We start from the raw sequence: 18,389 nt of genomic DNA, 5'->3' as shown, positions 1-18,389 counted from the left end.
ACCAACTCTCAATTGTTATTTTGTGTCCGAGAATATGTTTTTGGAGTTGCTCTACAGGTCTGATATAATTTTATGCATTAACAGCACCACCTCTTTCTCCCTCTGGTGCCCTGTCTTTACCTTTCTTCTCCTCCTCGCCAACTCCTCTCACTACCCCTGTTTAGACCGCATGAGTGCAGAACGGGAGAAGAAGCTGGTCTTTCTCACCGCCCGCGTTCACCCCGGAGAGTCTCCCGCCTCGTTTGTTTGTCAAGGTAAAGTTTTAATGTGAGGTCATTGATTCAAATGCAGAACCACTCACCTGTGTGCACAGCAGCGTATGTCAGCATGCACTGCACAATGCGGTACGTATACATTTTGCTGTTAGTAACCAGGATGTTTATTGCTACTGTTGACTCATGTTTTACATCACTTTTTCAAAAATTCAAAATCATCGTTGCACGCCCTGAAAATGAAATGAACAAATTGAAGATTTATTTTATAATCCGTGGTTTCTCCAGATGATGTAATGGCACAAAATCCTTGTTTAAAGATCTTTTGTTTGTTTAATTTTTTTAAAACTTTTTATTTCTATTAAAGAGCCCGTTTACCAAATTATCACAAGACTCAGAAAAACAAATATCAAAAGTACCAAAATGTCTGGTCTCCAGCTGAGATCACATTATTATTACATTATACCTCATTAGCCTTTTTCAAACTGGAAAATTCTTTCCAAACATGTTAAATGTAGCACAATCACATTTGCAAAAAAAAGTTGAGACACAGTGTAAAATGCAAACATGTTGAAAACAAGAAATGCTGTTGTTGTCATCTCAAGGGTCTTGTCTGCTCCTTTTGTTGTATTTTTAATTTCATAAAACACTAAATGCTTCCAGACAGATCTGGACTGCACACAGGCTACCTGTGCTGTAGCGGCAAAACAAACCATTAAACCAGACTAATTAACAGACTAGCTCATCGTACTAAAATATACAAAAAAAGCTCAACATGTCATCAATAATAACACATCTCTGATATCGTCTGGAAACTATACGTAATGAAAAGGGATGAGCAGTCAGTCCTTTCACACTTACAAATAATTCTGACCTTGCACCTGAGTATAATATGCTTGAAACTTAACAGAAGAGATACCTGAGCCTCTATTTCTATACAACAACTCGAACTATAGTCCTGAAATACAGTGGTGTTGCAGTGTCTTTGCTCCTGAGCTCTGGTAACTCAAAACTAATAAAGCATCTTGAAAAACTAGGAACCTTTGGGAAATTGTCTTTTAGCAGGATTTAATGGCTCTGTTGCTCCTTTCCATCGGCTCAGAGTGGTCAGGTTAGCTCCTGCTGGGTTCCTTTGTTTATAGGTAATGGGACTGAAAAGGAAAGGTAAAGTGTGCTATCTATCTATCTATCTATCTATCTATCTATCTATCTATCTATCTATCTATCTATCTATCTATCTATCTATCTATCTATCTATCTATCTATCTATCTATCTATCTATCTATCTATCTATCTATCTATCTATCTATCTATCTATCTATCTATCTATCTATCTATCTATCTATCTCAGTGTGCATATGCATCATCATGGATCAGATGAGCTGGCTTTTAGTCCGCCGTGTGCTGTCTGTTTTTCCAGCGCCGTCAGCTCCATTCCATTTGTATCGATTTAGGCTTGACGTCTCCTATTCCTCCCTCGATTCTGATGATGCCCCTCGCTGTCCTTCCTTCTCCTTTTGTTTCTCAAAACTCAATTAACTGCCAGCCTTGCCTTTGGTTTTCTTTTCAAGTCTATTTTCCTCCGTGTGTGTGCCTGTGTTTCATAGGTGTGATTGACTTCCTGGTGAGCCAGCACCCTGTTGCTCAGATCCTGAGAGATCATGTGATCTTCAAGATAGTCCCCATGCTAAATCCCGACGGAGTCTACCTGGGCAATTACAGGTACACGAATGTGCATGTTTTAATTCTTGATTTTAAACTGTCCCTACACTGAGTAGAACTCACGCATTACATGGTTTTGTATCACACTCTGTGGGGTTATATCCTCTTAACTCCACCTTTAGAGAGCTTAATGAATTCATATAGCTCACAGCAGTGCATTTGTTAGAAGATAGTATTTGGCTGTAGGGCTGTTCTCTTTGCCAGTCTCTCTGTCCATCCTCTCCTCCACTCTGTCTTTAACACTGCTGCTGCAGCTCTGTGGGCATCCTCCTCTCCTCTGTTTTCCTCTCCTCTCATTCCCTTCTTCATAATTGCCTTTTACTTAATAGGCTCAGCCCTCAGAATACTAATGCTCACCAAGATATGCAACACACTCCCACTGCGTTTGTGAACGCCATCTAGTGGCGGTGCCTTGCCCCCGTCCCCAAAATACATGTGCAGGGATTCTTTAGTTGCTTCCCACAGTGACAATCTCAGTAGTACCATTCAGTGCGACTGGTGATGGTTCAGCCTATTGTTATTGGCTTGTTTTTGCACTGAGTGGTGATAACCAGCATATTGACAGTGGGTGAATAGTTATAGTCCTCATCCGTGGACACAGACACACAGAACGTATACACAGAAACCACACAGCTACCTCAGCAGGACACAGTGGAGAGCAGACTGAAATGGATGCATGCAGAGCAAATAATCAATTGCAGTTAACCTGGGATGAGTATTTTGTTCATGGCTGGCTGCGTTGCTCAGTTGCCCTGCAGTATCAGTAACTCCTGTGTCATTATCACTGGCTTTAGCAAATGTCAAAGATCGACATGTCACAAAGCACAGCAGATTAGGGCGCATATTTAGATGTAAGCGTCCCATTATGGCAATTTGACACTCCTGGTAACACTATAAGGTTGGGCGCCACAGCAGCCTAATGTTTGGGGCACGTGCCGCATCATCCGTGGTTCAGCTCCCGGTCAGCCGGACTTTGATTACAAGTTCATGCACATCCCTCATTCCCAGTCTGCTTCTAATGCGTCTACCGTTTCTTACCAATAATGCATCATGTGTATTTGTTGCAAGGATTTTTTTCCTCTCTTCAAACACTTGCCGAGCTGAATCTAGTAAGAATTTGTGGCCTACATTTTTCTGTCCTGAATCAATCTCAGTTTACTATCATATTTAGCAGCTGCCCTTTTATTAGAGGATTTGAATTAGTGTGCAATAAATGCTAGTATACTCATAGTAGTAAGATAGCCATCGTGACGCCACCCACTGGTTACAGAGCCCTCAAGCTGAGCGTTGGTGTTTTGCAACCGAGGACACCACAAGCTGATTGGCTAATGAATTGTGACTGATAAATAGTTAGTTAGAGAATGCACTTTATGATCCTCCTTTATAACTTTAATAGTTTTATTCAGTAAAAAGTGAAAAAGCCCTTAAAGTAATCAGAAATGTGTTTACTGAGGTCACAGAGGCAAGGAGTCGAGGACTGTTTTGCGTACGGTCAAAACCTATTTGCAAACAGTGAAGTCGCCCCCTGCTGTCCATTAAAAAGAATGCACGTTTACACATTTTACAATTTACACTGATGCTGCTTCCATCTTTTATTCCGTGTTTGTATATTTGGAGCTTTTTACAAAGAAACAAAAGTGCTGAAAAAAAGAAAAAAGATGACAATTTATAAACCTGATATCCTGAATGTTTTTAAAAAATTACTTATTAGTCATTTAAGTAAGGAAGTGATTTCAGGCACAGGGATGCTTTTTTTTATATCATTTTTATAACGTGGCAGTCTCAGCTTGTGATACTAAAACCATCTTTTAATTAGTGAAAAACTGTATAAAAAAGACAAGAGGTCACTTTTAAACTTTGAGCTTTGAGCAAGTGCAACTTTGCACCGTTTGTGGTCACAAGGTGCCTTTAGTCATTTGTAAGGTGAAACGGATTTGATTTTCCATTATCTGTGTGTGTGTGTGTGTGTGTGCGCACATGCTTGTGTGTACAGGTGTTCTCTGATGGGCTTCGACCTGAATCGACACTGGCAGGATCCCTCTCCGTGGGCCCACCCCACACTGCACGCTGTGAAACAACTCATAGTGCAGATGAACCAAGACCCGGTGAGTGTGATCTCACACACACACACATGCACACGAACAGACACAGTCCTCTGTTATGTGCTCAACATTCCTTCTCCACAGTAGCGTCTACTGATCCCAAGAACAGTTTTCTTTCTCCCTGCTTGGTTCAGCATGTTTCTCCAGTCTGTGTTTAGGGTGTGTGCGCTGGGGAGCATGAGGAGGCCAGTCAGCACCTCTAGAATGTCAGCTAGGCTCTCCTGGCCATTCAAAACATATTACTGAAGCAAGACTGTGTGCTTTCAGTCTTTAAATCTACTGTAACTTTTTCCTTCTCTACTTTGAGACTTTCAGTTGGAGGAACGCTACACAAGGAGGCTAGGGATTTTTCATCTTTGTTCCTGATGTTAATTATAAGCAGAGCGGCAGGTTGGTGGGATTACTGAAGGTCAGCGTGTGTCCTGGGAATACTCTGCCCTTTTGTACACTCCTCTAATCCTGATAAGAGAGGGAGCAGGCTGGGGCGGGATGCAGGGCAGGCCAGAGATGGGGTGAGGCGCGGGGCTGGCATCGGGCAGATTAACCTTTTCCCTCGACGCTGACACGCTGATCGATAGACTCTGTCATGGCAGGGTGATCCACTCATGCCTGTCATTCACACACACTCACACACTTACACATACTCGCCTGAGCAAACAGACACAGAATGTACACAAACAAACAGCCACAAAACTGCAGCACTGCTTAGAAACATGGATGAGTGAATGTAATGTGTTTTCATCCTGAAACGCGCGTTCTTATTCTCGGTCAGATGCATTTTTCTTTTTAAAAAGATACTATACCAAAGCTTTTTCAGCACATTTGCACACATTCATTCTCAAGCAGATACAATTAATGGAAGATTGCTTTACAATAAAATATGCTAATTGTAACAGTACTGCTGGGTAAATGAAGAGCCCAGTCGGTATCACAGAATTAGACCACATGTTACCCGAGTCCACTCCTGCAGGTCAGAAGACTTGAATTCCTTCTCCTTTTCTATTGATAACCATCCACCAGCACTTGTCGTGCTGTAGCCCCCTTCTCCCCGATGATTGCCTTCAGTCTTGCACAGTTAATTTGGAAGCTTGGGCTACCTCTCCTCTTCTGTCTCTCTTTCGCCACAGCCAGTTAATCCCATCAGACACACTACTCATGTCTGGGGCTCCCAGATGCCAGTTTCGATGCCAACTCTGCAGCCAGGAGGCCCTGTGCTGCTGCCCTCCATTCATGCTCGTCTCACTCAGCGGGCATAGAGTCTAATGAGGCTACCATGGTTGGAGGGCTCTGCTGGAGGACTCCATTAACAGGAGAGCAGCAGCGGCCACAGCAGAACAGTTGGGCTAAGCTAGCATACTGTATGTGGTCCATTTACTCGCTGGTAACTCTGTGTGGTTATTTGTTTAAAATACAAAAGCTAGAATAAGCTTGAAGACCTGGGAATCTGGATTATTCATAACACTACCAAACAATTAAGCATTGATAACACTTAAACCATATTAAGGAAGCAGTTGAGAGCTTTGAAGTATAAATTAAACATAAATATCCTGACCCACGCTCGCCCGTTCTGTGGAATATTCATCATCGTATAGCTTTAAAATATCCGACTGGCTGCACAGTATATTAGGCACCGCAGTACAGTTCCCCCAAATTCAGCACGTCAGTCAAACAGGTGGGTGGCAGCTGTCAGGGACTGCAGAGTCACAGCAAGTAAACTAAAAACAGCTTGAACAGCAGCCCCGGTTTGCCATTTTAATGTCGCTGCTTCGTGTTAGCTGTCTAAAAAGGTGTTAAGAGTGCGGGTTTTCATAATGATGCCTTCACAGGGCAATTGCAGTAATGTTAACAGTGTCTGCTGGCTACAGATGACCTTTTAAATGGTAACGAGTTTTCCAACTCATAATAACAAACTCCAACATCAAAATTCAAAGAACTTAGGTTTGCTGGAATTGCAGCTTCAACTTTCGACATGACATGAGAACATATAGTGAGCCCTATGAAAAAGAAGTATTCCATTACCATAGGACTTGAGGTAAGGCGCAACCAAGCGCTGCTAATGCTCTTGATTGAGTGATCAGCAGAGAGTGTAAGCACCTCGATAAAACCAAGAGTTTTAGCAGTTTGCAGGTCTGGAGTATTCAAGTGTGTGTTAACATAAACCCAGGACTAGACATCACAGCAAAGCTATATCAGACTCTACAGGCTTCAGTTAGCAGTTAGCATGTTAAAAGTTTTAATGTTTAGAAAGATTGCCAGGAAAAAGCTCTTAAAAAACAACAACAAAATATGTGCAGCTTAGCTTTAGAAAGTTGCATCTGAACAAATCACAAGAACTCTGGAACAATATCCTTCGTATGGACCTGACCAAACTGTAGATATTTGGAGATAATCAGTGTTGGGAAGGTTACTTTTAAAATGTATTCCATTACAGAATACAGAATACATGCCCCAAAATGTATTCTGTAACGTATTCCGTTACGTTACTCTATGAGAGTAACGTATTCTGAATACTTTGGATTACTTAATATATTATCATGCTGTTTACAACTACATGAATGTACTATTGCTGTGATTTATTACTGTTACTGAAGGTCCGTGGCTCCAAACCGTAGTAAAGGGACCTCTGGCTAATACGGTGGGTTCTGTGTCGGGCTCGTAGCCGAAAACTAGCTTTACTTTGTTGTCTAGGTCAACTTTGCTAGTGTGAGACAAAGAGAGGCGTTGAAAGGCTGCTCCAACGGAACTTGTTGTTTTTGGAGGAAAACAGGAACATGGTGTACAGTCGAGTCTTAATAGCTTACTTACAACTGGGCTCGTCAGGCACTCTTCTTGGCTGCAGTGGTTATTATTTTATTTACATGCTTCCAGCTCCCGTTTTTGCTCGATGACAGCTCGTACTTTTCCTTTTTCTCCCTCCCTCGCTCACAGACGCTGCCTATGATGCTACATTCTTTAGAGCTATACCAGTAGCATTCTGCCTATTAGCTTAGCACAACAACAACAAAAAGGCCTCTCTCACCCAGGAAACACGCAGAGAGAGAGCGTCACCCTGTAACCATGGCAACCGCAACGCTGCTGCCTGGAACAACAGAACGTAGCTGTCAAACAAAACCCAAACAGTCCTGACCCGCCACAATATGAAACAGGGAAGTACCGCTGTGTAATCCATTTATTTCAACAAAGTAACTGTATTCTAAATACCACCTTTTTAAACGGTAACTGTAACGGAATACAGTTACTCATATTTTGTATTTTAAATACGTAACGGCGGTACATGTATTCCGTTACTCCCCAACACTGGAGATAATGCACAGCGATTAAGAGCAAAAAGCAAACACAGCATGTCAGCGCGAACACCTAATACCAGCTGTCAAGCATGGTGGTGGAGGAATGGTGGATCCAGGCATCTTAAAGACATAGGCTGTATCCCAATTCAGGGTCTGCAGCCTTAAAGGCCGCATTTTAAGGCCGATTACGTCACAGCGACGCGACGAAGGCTGTCCCAATCCAAAGGCTGCTCGAAATGTGGCCCTCAAATGCATCCTTAATTTCTCTGAATTTTAAGGACGTGGCGGTGTAGACTTCGTGGCCCAACATATCCCAGAATGCATAGCGTGGCGGTGGGTGTGGATAATTTTGCCGAAAAAAACAGCGGATGAGGGGCGCCCGAAGAGTAAACTTTAAGTAAGTACTGAATATTATGTCACTTATTTATGTGCAAATGTTTAATAACGAAGAACATTAAAACATTACTGTTGGCCACATGTCGGCAAAGTTATGTGACAGTAGTGACGTTTGTACTAACTTGGTTTTAAAGCCTTTAAAATATACGCCGTTCAATAGCTGAGCTTAATCTGACAGAGAATGATCAAAGCTCATGTAGAAACAAACAAACAAATGAACAAAAGATTTCCTCCTTCATTTCTGTCAAACAAAGCTGTATGAAACGTTTCCAGCTGTTAGTATCATGGTTGCTAGGCAACCTGGGCTGCGCGACGGAGGCTAGACCGTCCTATTTCACAAGCCTCGCACTTCCGGCCTTAATGGTCTTTGAGTACGCGGCCCTTGTGGACCGATAAGGCTGCGTACTTTAAGGCTGCAGACCCTGAATTGGGATACAGCCAAAGAGTCAGCCGTGAACACCTCTCTATACCAAAATATTCAAGTCAAATGTGCATCCTGCATTCAGAGTCAGATGTATGTTGCCATGCAATATGAAAAAGTTCCCAAACACAGCAGCAGATCTACAACAGAATGGCTAAAAGAGCAACTAATCAAGGAGTTGCAACGGTGCAGTCAAACCCAGGCCCAAATGAAATACTGTGACACGATGACTTACTTACAGAACTTACAGAAAAAAATTCCCTAAGATTTTTTTTTACACAGACTTTTTTTTCTCTTTTTTTTCTTTTGAAATGGCAGCAGATACATTTAAGTTGAATTTTGTTTTGTTTTTTCTGTGTGTGTACATCTCTGTTTGCATTTTGTCTAATTTGGGTGGTTTGCTAATCCAGCTCTAACATCATGTAGATAATTTGTTGTCACGGTCCTGGGTCAGTGACCCAGTGTTTTGAGTTCTTGTGCCTCTGTGATTTTTGTATTATGTTCTTAGTTCACTTTGTTGTCCCAGCTTATTCTTTAGTGTAGTGTCTTTGTTTGGTTTTCTTGTATTCTGTTTAGTTCTCTGAGTATTTAGTAGCTCCCCTCTGTGTCTCTTTGTTGTTGGTATTGTCTGTGTTTCTTAGTTGCTCTGTCTCCCCTAGTCTAGTTTGCGTCTTCCTGTTTTACTTTGAAGGTCTGTGTCTCATGTGAGTGTATCCTACTTTGCTCCCTGTCTCGTCAGTTCTGATTTCCCCCAGCTGTGCTCTCCTTCTGTGTCTCATTCCCCTCATTACTTCCCAGTGTATTTAAACTCCGTGTTTCTCTGAGTCAGTGTCGCGTCGTCCCTCTTGCTGTGTGGATCTCCCTGTGTCTCCCTTGTGAGTTTAGTTTGAGTTTCCAGTTTAGTTTACTTTGTACGCCTTTCTCCCGCCAGCAAATAAAGCTGAGTTCTTTGTGTTTAAACCTCGTGCCTGAGTGTCTGCATTTTGGGTCCAACTCCTGCCTGCCGCACAGCGATACATGACAGAATGACGCGACCAGTAATGGATCCAGCGGACTCACCGTGGAAGCGCAGCTCCCGTTTTGACGGGACCCGGCTGGCGCTTGGAGGGCCTCCGTGCTGCCGTTCCGCGCTAGCAGCTTCCTCCCCACGGACGCCCCGGTCTCGCAGAAGACGCTCCAGCCGGTCCCGGGAGGATTACTACGAGCCTGCCAGCAACCAGCTTACGCCTGCTCAGGCATTCTATAAAATGTTAGGGATTATTATCGTGCCACCCGACTCACCCAGCGTTTCCACATCACCGCAGAAGCAGCCACCTGCAGCTCCGTCAGCTGATCAGCAGCCACCTGCAGCTCCGTCAGCTGATCAGCAGCCGCCTGCAGCTCCGTCAGCTGATCAGCAGCCGCCTGCAGCTCCGTCAGCTGATCAGCAGCCGCCTGCAGCTCCGTCAGCTGATCAGCAGCCGCCTGCAGCTCAGTGCCCAGTGTTTTCTGCCCAGCAACAACGGACAACGACTGCCACAAAGCAGCCGTCTCAGATTCACCCACCGGAGGTTTCACGGCCTGACCCCCCAGAGGTTTTTCCCTGCCTGTCGGAGCCGTCAGCGGTGGGGAGGAAACATTCGCGCCACCGGCGCGTCACCCCACAGCCGGATTCAGGGACCCCTGTGCGACCAGCTGTGGTGAGTTTTATGGACGCTGGTGCTTCTGGGACTGTGTTTTCTGGGGCTGTTCATGGGGAGAGTAGAGACAGTTCACGGCGCTTACCTACCTTCGTGGTAACTGACCTCTCACAAGTTGGCATTTTCAAAGCATCCATTCCACTACCAACTCCAGTCTCACCTCAACCAGTACATCAGCCTTTAGCCAGTTCATTAGCCCAGTCTGCATCTATTCCATTAGCCCGGTCACCCGCTCCCTCCATACTGGAGGCTGTGTCTGTGCCACCCATTTTGAATCCCGTTCCTAGCACCCATTTTAAGCGGAGAGACAAACCCATTAAAACCACTCTAGTTTCTCAGAAACTGCCTAATTTCGAGACTGTTATTCGCCCCCGGGCCTCCCCAGAGGCTGAGTTTCTGCCTTCAGCCGACTCTGGACCCCTGGAGGCCAAGACTCCTGCTAAGAACTGCACCGTACCAGCGCTGCCTGGGCAAAGCCAGTGCCCTGCGCAGTTTCAGCTACCGGTGTCTCTGCCAGAGGCCCGTGTGCCTGCTGGTCCTGTTCTGTCCCTGCCAGAGGCCCGTGCGCCTGCTGGTTCTGTTCTGTCCCTGCCAGAGGCCCGTGCGCCTGCTGGTCCTGTTCTGTCCCTGCCAGAGGCCCGTGCGCCTGCTGGTCCTGTTCTGTCCCTGCCAGAGGCCCGTGCGCCTGCTGGTCCTGTTCTGTCCCTGCCAGAGGCCCGTGCGCCTGCTGGTCCTGTTCTGTCCCTGCCAGAGGCCCGTGCGCCTGCTGGTCCTGTTCTGTCCCTGCCAGAGGCCCGTGCGCCTGCTGGTCCTGTTCTGTCCCTGCCAGAGGCCCGTGCGCCTGCTGGTTCTGTTCTGTGCCTGCCAGAGGTCCCTGCGCCTGCTGGTTTTGTCCTGTGTGTTCCAGGGGCCCCTGTGCCCACTGGTCATGAGACTGTTCTCGCTGGAGGGCCCGAGGAGCCCGTCCAGCCTTTTGCATCGTCAGCTGGAGGGCCCGAGGAGCCCGCCCAGCCTCCTGCTTCGCCAGCTGGAGGGCCCGAGGAGCCCGTCCGGCCTCCTGCTTCGCCAGCTGGAGGGCCCGAGGAGCCCGTCCGGCCTCCTGCTTCGCCAGCTGGGGGGCCCGAGGAGCCCGTCCGGCCTCCTGCTTCGCCAGCTGGGGGGCCCGAGGAGCCCGTCCAGCCACCAGCTGCTCCACCAGCGGCCGCATCCACGCCTGCAGCAGCAGCCGCATCCACTGTTTTGTCCACGCCGCCGCCTGCTGCAGCGCCTCCGTCTCCGGCTTCCACGCTGCCGCCAGCTGCAGCCTCGGAGTCTCCACCCACGCCAGCTGCAGCCTCGGAGTCTCCACCCACGCCAGCTGCAGCCTCGGAGTCTCCACCCACGCCAGCTGCAGCCTCGGAGTCTCCACCCACGCCAGCTGCAGCCTCGGAGTCTCCACCCACGCCAGCTGCAGCCTCGGAGTCTCCACCCACGCCAGCTGCAGCCTCGGAGTCTCCACCCACGCCAGCTGCAGCCTCGGAGTCTCCACCCACGCCAGCTGCAGCCTCGGAGTCTCCACCTTCATCGCCCACGCCAGCTGCAGCCTCGGAGTCTCCACCACCATCATCCACGCCGTCGCCTGGTCCGGCTTCACCACCATCATCCACGCCGTCGCCTGGTCCGGCTTCACCACCATCAACTTTGCCGTCGCCTGGTCCGGCTTCACCACCATCAACTTCGCCGTCGCCTGGTCCGGCCTCTGCCTCATCTGCTTCGTCTGGTCCTGGTCCAGCTCCGCCTTCGTCTGGTCCATCTCCGTCTTCGTCTTCGTCTGGTCCTGGTCCGCCTTCGTCTGGTCCAGCTCCGTCTTCGTCTGGTCCTGGTCCAGCTCCGCCTTCGTCTGGTCCTGCCTCAGCTCTGCCTTCGCCTGGTCCTGCCTCGTTTGGTCCTGCGGTTGCCACACCGCCGTCAGAGCCAGCTCGACCTGTTTCACCTCGCCTCTGCCGGCCGTCTTCCGGGCCTCTGAGTTGGCGTCATGGCCTTCGGGGACGGCCCCCAGAAAGAGTTCGTCGCCGCCGCTGGCATCGCGGCCGACCTCCGGACCTGCTCAGTGGCCACCGCTGCCTTCCAAGTGGTCGGCTTCCTGAGTGGTTTTGCCTGCGCCGCCGTCGCTGCCGCCGTGTGCACGGTCGGCCCCCAGAACTGCTTCCTCGCCGTTGCCGCCGTGTGCACGGTCGGCCCCCAGAACTGCTTCCTCGCCGTCACCGCCGCGTGCACGGTCGGCCCCCAGAACTGCTTCCTCGCCGTTGCCCTCCGCATGGCCGGCCCCCGGAACCGTCTCTACGTCGTCGTCGCCGTTGCTTTCCGCACGGCCGGCCCCCGGAACCGTCTCTACGCCGTCACCGCCATTGCTTTCCGCACGGCCGGCCTCGGGACCAGCTCTGTCACCTGTGCCACCCACCTGGTCGGCCCCCCGACCATTTGACTTGTGAATTCTTGTGCCGGCGACCTTCGGGTCGGTCCCCCGAACTGTTTTTCTGTTGTTGCCGTCTTTACGGCCGGCCCCCTGAACTGGCCTGTGTTTGGGCTGCTTTCTTGGGCTCCAGTGTTTCCTGTGCACTGCTTTTTGTTTTCTGTTCCCGGCCCTCCGTCCTGGGCCCCCGCCGCCCGCCCTGGTTGGGTTGTCTTTTGTTTTTCCTGTTGGGCTGTCTGGGGCCAGCCCTTGAGGGGGGGGGGGGGGGGGGGGGGGTACTGTCACGGTCCTGGGTCAGTGACCCAGTGTTTTGAGTTCTTGTGCCTCTGTGATTTTTGTATTATGTTCTTAGTTCACTTTGTTGTCCCAGCTTATTCTTTAGTGTAGTGTCTTTGTTTGGTTTTCTTGTATTCTGTTTAGTTCTCTGAGTATTTAGTAGCTCCCCTCTGTGTCTCTTTGTTGTTGGTATTGTCTGTGTTTCTTAGTTGCTCTGTCTCCCCTAGTCTAGTTTGCGTCTTCCTGTTTTACTTTGAAGGTCTGTGTCTCATGTGAGTGTATCCTACTTTGCTCCCTGTCTCGTCAGTTCTGATTTCCCCCAGCTGTGCTCTCCTTCTGTGTCTCATTCCCCTCATTACTTCCCAGTGTATTTAAACCCCGTGTTTCTCTGAGTCAGTGTTGCGTCGTCCCTCTTGCTGTGTGGATCTCCCTGTGTCTCCCTTGTGAGTTTAGTTTGAGTTTCCAGTTTAGTTTACTTTGTACGCCTTTCTCCCGCCAGCAAATAAAGCTGAGTTCTTTGTGTTTAAACCTCGTGCCTGAGTGTCTGCATTTTGGGTCCAACTCCTGCCTGCCGCACAGCGATACATGACATTTGTTGACCTCTTCAAATCTTATATTCAAAAGTCCAATATGTGTCTCAAACCTGGATTTCAAAATCAAATCCAGATATGCTAGCGGCAATAAGTCACCACTTTAGGGCGTTTATCATAAACAGTTTATACATTTAAATCAGCATCATGACATAAAAAGTAACGATTAGCCAATAAATGTTGCGATGGAAGATCAAAATGTAACAAGTTGACAGTTCTGTCTCATCTCAGGTTGAAGTTGCTGTGAGCCATTATGAACATAAATCTGACCCCAAGGCCGTGTCACCACGACTTCTTTACTTCTTTAAACACCCACATTTCTATGCATAAGGCATCATAATTCAAAGTCACACTGCCCTCTTTTGCACAAAGGAGCCTACCAGCATTCAGCTTCAAACTCCATCTACCGTTCTTGACACGCATACCTTAGTCACTCCAATGTGATTCCCAGTCATTGTGAATGCAGCAACACTCGCTTTCTGTTGGTAAAATAACTTCCTTGTTCTGTTCAGGCAATGACTTCAATAACTGGAAGGAGCTTTCCAGACAAATGCCATTTAAAATCAAAGCTTGTAGCAGAAGCAATCTACACGGCATTACCACTGATGGCTGAAAACTTTTATTTGACTAATATTTATGGAGAAATTTAACACTTTTCGGAGCGTACCCGAGTTTATGCAAAATCTGACCTAAACAAGAACTGATGTTTTGAAAATCAGAGACTTAGGTCCCATCAACCAGCTCACAGTTTCTGGTAACTGTTTTTATTGATCTATAAATGCAGAAAAACTGAACAGCAACAGTTTGGCAGGAGGGAAATAAATGAATTGCGCCCAAAGAAATAGTGCCCGCATAAAAATGATGATTAAATATTCCTCCTGTGGAGGAAACTAAATCAAAGTGTACAGGTGTTTGCAGATATAGCGAAGCAGTGAATGTTTCATTTTAAAATAATCTGTTTATCAAACATAAACAAATACACTTCATTCAATTTTATTTATATAGCGCCAAATCACAACAACAGTCGCCTCAAGGCGCTTTATATTGCACAGTAGATCGTACAACAATAGATACAGAGAAAAACCGAACAATCATATGACCCCTTATGAGAAAGCACTTTGGCGACAGTGGGAAGGAAAAACTCCCTTTTAACAGGAAGAAACCTCCGGCAGAACCAGGCTCAGGGAGGGGCGGGGCCATCTGCCGCAAACATTTGGGGATGGAGTCTGCTATCACTTTGTAATTAAATGGGATCAAGTTGACAATTTCATGCATTTTTTTGCAATAACCCAGTGATTAACTTTTGTCAAGAACAGAAATATCTTCCCAAAATATAGACAGAGTTGCTGAAGGATGGCAATTTAGCTGCAAAATTACATGCATACTCACCAACCTCGGCTTCATATAGGAATATAAGGAGAGCTGACTTCCCTATTGCAAAAACACACATTACAGACGACTGACTCAAATTAACTGTTATAAACGAGATGGTTATTATTTGAAAACGTTCACTAATCTGTCTGAGAGTGACTGCAGACAGTCCCAGTCAGACCACAGTTATTTGGAGACAGGTTGCCTTGCACCAGGCGACTTGTGCAATCGCATTACGAGTAATGTGGTTGCCTCCATGATAAGGGTGTTGCACAGTCAACCTCTGGGCGACCGGTTGTTTACTGCAGCTATTAGCAACATGGATTAGCAACCACTGATTTTTCGTTGTATCAAGGAGGTTGCTGTCTAATTTTCGCTCTAGTGTGACTGAGCCATTTGTGACCAAGAAATGTAGGCAACATCTCGACCCTGCACGTGACTAATGTTACTCTGTTTATTATATTAAACAGTGTAACAGTGTGAACTATATTCAAGATTTGAGGTATTTTTCCAGCGCTATTTGCGTGTTCAATCGGTTTAAGTAGATAAAATGTAACCTTTCTGTAAGCAGTGTTGGGGAGTAACGGAATACATGTACCGCCGTTACGTATTTAAAATACAAAATATGAGTAACTGTATTCCGTTACCGTTTAAAAAGGTGATATTTAGAATACAGTTACTTTGTTGAAATAAATGGATTACACGGCGGTACTTCCCTGTTTCATATTGTGGCGGGTCAGGACTGTTTGGGTTTTGTTTGACAGCTACGTTCTGTTGTACCAGGTGGCAGCGTTACGGTTGCCATGGTTACAGGGTGACGCTCTCTCTCTGCGTGTTTCCTGGGTGAGAGAGCGACTTTTTGTTGTTGTTGTTGTGCTAAGCTAATAGGCAGAATGCTACCGGCATAGCTCTAAAGAATGTAGCATCATAGGCAGTGTAGTCCGTGCTGCAGGGAGAATGGACTGTCATACACGTTATGTGTCTGTGAGCGAGGGAGGGAGAAAAAGGAAAAGTACGAGCTGTCATCGAGCAAAAACGGGAGCTGGAAGCATGTAAATATAATAATAACCACTGCAGCCAAGAAGAGAGCCTGACGAGCCCAGTTGTAAGTAAGCTATTAAGACTCGACTGTACACCGTGTTCATGTTTTTTCGTGTCATCTGAGTCTTTAACACAGAAATCACTCCACTGGCTGTTATTGTCTACAAACCTGTGAAGGATCTCATTTTTTTGAGTTTACGCTACAATCTATTCACACATTGGCAATAAAAATGTGACACATTATTTTCAGTTAATTTGTTGACAGGTGATTAATTAGAAACCAGTCTCTCTATCCATTGTAGAGGATTGTAATAAGATAGTTTAGCTTTCTGCTCAAAGGTTATCAAAGGCTTTGCTAACTTGTTTTTTTTTTGGGTTTGGTTGTTGTTGTTGTTTTTTTTTTTAGTTCAGTATTGATTTAAATTACTGCCTGAGATTTTAAATGTCACTACTGATCACACTGAGAATCAGACACCTGCACTTCTTTGGCGCACTTTACATGATTGAATCAAAATAAGTCTCACCAGATTCCTCCAGAGTTCTCACGAGCTGGATGTACCTGACTGGTTGTTACTGGGGTAAAACTCAAACCTCACATCGGTAAATTTAAGCCAACATAATGATGGAGTTTCACACAGTGCAGTGGAGACAGTGAGGATCTTTCGTGTGCTCGCGGTGTCTTTGGGAAGTGCCCTTTATTGTAGCACAGGGAATATTGTTGCCAATTAATCAGTCAAAGACTCCCATTTGTTTTAGGAGTTTGTGTGGTTAATATTTATAAGGTAGCAGGAAAGAGGTCCCTACTTAGACGCGGAGATTGTACTCAATTGCCATTTTCCATCCATTTTCTTCCGCTTATCCGGGGCCGTGTCATGGGGGCAGCAGCCCAAGCAGAGAAGCCCAGACCTCCCTCTCCCCAGCCACCTCCTCCAGCTTATCCAGGGGAACACCAAGGCATTCCCAGACCAACCGAGGGATATAATCTCTCCAGCGTGTCCTGGGTCTGCCCCAGGGCCTCCTCCCAGTGGGACATGCCCAGAAAACCTCGCCCAGGAGGCATCCTTGTCAGATGCCCGAACCACCTCAACTGGCTCCTTTCGATGTGGAGGAGCAGCGGCTCTACTCTGAGCCCCTCCCGAATGGCCAAACTTCTCACCCTATCTCTAAGGGAGAGGCCAGCCACCCTTCAGAGGAAACCCATTTCCACCGCCTGTATTTGCGATCTCGTTCTTTCGGCCACTACCCACAGCTTGTGACCATAGGTGAGGGTAGGGGTGTAGCTCGACCAGTAGACCGATACAGCGCCCACATCACTGCAGCCGCTGCACCAATCCGTCTGTTGATCTCCCTTCTCCCATCACTCGTGAACAAGACCCCGAGATACTTAAACTCCTCCACTTGGAACATGGTCTTGTCCCTGACCCGGAGTAGGCACTCCACCCTTTACCTACTCTGGGCAAAGGGTGGAGTGAGACCTGTTTTATTTTTATTTTTTCAAAGTTCACTTGGCATTAGCTTGAAACGTGCGTACATAGGTGGAGGACTGTAGTGTGGTGGGGTGCCAGGAGCCTCGGGTTCACCCTTTGGTGATAAAAAGCAAACCCTGGCATACTTGTGGGTGCAGAATGTGTAGGACCACATTAAGATGCTCATTTTGTATTCTTATAATAGTGTAAGGGTTTGTTACTATTAAAGGCACAGGAGCAGACGGTGAGCTGGCGATACATCACTGCTTCCAGTCGTAATTGCTCATATGCATCTGTGCGTGTGTGTTTTGTGTTTTTTGACGTAGTAAATGTAATCGAGTAAAGCCCATGTGCGAATGAGACCGAAGCATTTGCTTATAAGCTGCTTGTAAACTTTCCCTCCATCCATCTCAAGGCATATTTGCTCAGACTGTTTCAGAAAATTCCATCATTTACCATCTGCAGCTGAACATTGGTCAGCAGGGAAAATGGCTGAAAGAGTCAGTGATGCAAGGAGCTATAATCTGTTCCCAAGCTACCCTGTTGTTTGTTTTGAAAATAGAGAAATGGAGAGGGAGGGGGGGGGAAGAGAAGAGACCAAAGAAACAAATGGACCCATCTCCTTCCTAAAGCGTTGCTTTTCCAGCTCATTTATCAAAAGCAGAAGAAGAATTCTTTTTGATTGGCTGATTACCAGAAGCATTCATCACTGGCCGATGTATCCCCACCAATCTGACGTTGCCATTTTGGATAATTTGTTAAGGATGACAAAGAGGTCATTGTTGCTTTGGCTTATTTTTGACCTTTTTAATATTAGAAAATTAATTTTCTCCCCGAAACAAACGTATTAGGTCCTGTCACGGCACCCAGATTGATTTTGCACCTTGAAATCCTCCCTAATGCCCTACTTCTTCTACACTGACTGCTCCACACTCTCTCTTTCCACGTCTGTCTCTTTTGTTCAACGGTCAGAATCGCCTTATGTGTGAAGTTGGCGACCTGTGTGTGCGGTTTGCACATCTATTTGTCTTTTTCTTCGCCTCTCTGTCTTCTCCCTCCCCTCTCTCTGTGTGTGTTAAAACGTCCTCTGGTGTCAGCCAACCATTTCTGATCCATTTCTGAGATTTACGGCCAATTTTTCCCCATCATCCCTGCGTCGTTTCTATTCCTCCAACATCCCACTCTTTATTCTCCCTCCGTCGGAAGCTGAATTGTCTGCTTTTCACAGGAAGATACAGATGAAGCTCTCATAGGCGAATTTTATGCGATTTTTCGCAACTTAGTTCAAAGGATTTTACCTTATCTTAATTTTTAACATAATATTTCAGATTATTTTTTCAGCGGCTCCCCTCTTGCTCTTCTCTACTCTCTTTT

The 18,389-nt window shown here is 46.7% G+C and overlaps 1 protein-coding gene across 4 annotated transcripts in view; it reads left to right on the top strand.

Moving 5' to 3' along the window:
* Window positions 1-18,389, top strand: part of agbl4 (AGBL carboxypeptidase 4) — a 370,527-nt gene that overhangs the window by 327,364 nt on the left and 24,774 nt on the right. For all 4 annotated transcript variants that reach the window (XM_085151358.1, XM_085151353.1, XM_085151354.1 and 1 more), the window contains 3 exons: window positions 165-254; window positions 1,820-1,934; window positions 3,928-4,039. In XM_085151358.1, coding sequence (XP_085007484.1) covers window positions 165-254; window positions 1,820-1,934; window positions 3,928-4,039 — 317 coding nt within the window. The remainder of the gene's footprint in view (window positions 1-164; window positions 255-1,819; window positions 1,935-3,927; window positions 4,040-18,389) is intronic.

The sequence above is a fragment of the Neolamprologus multifasciatus genome, chromosome 23 (genome assembly GCF_963576455.1).
Source record: "Neolamprologus multifasciatus chromosome 23, fNeoMul1.2, whole genome shotgun sequence".
NCBI classification, from domain to species: Eukaryota; Metazoa; Chordata; class Actinopteri; order Cichliformes; family Cichlidae; genus Neolamprologus; species Neolamprologus multifasciatus.
This window is presented reverse-complemented; position numbering and strand designations above follow the sequence as displayed.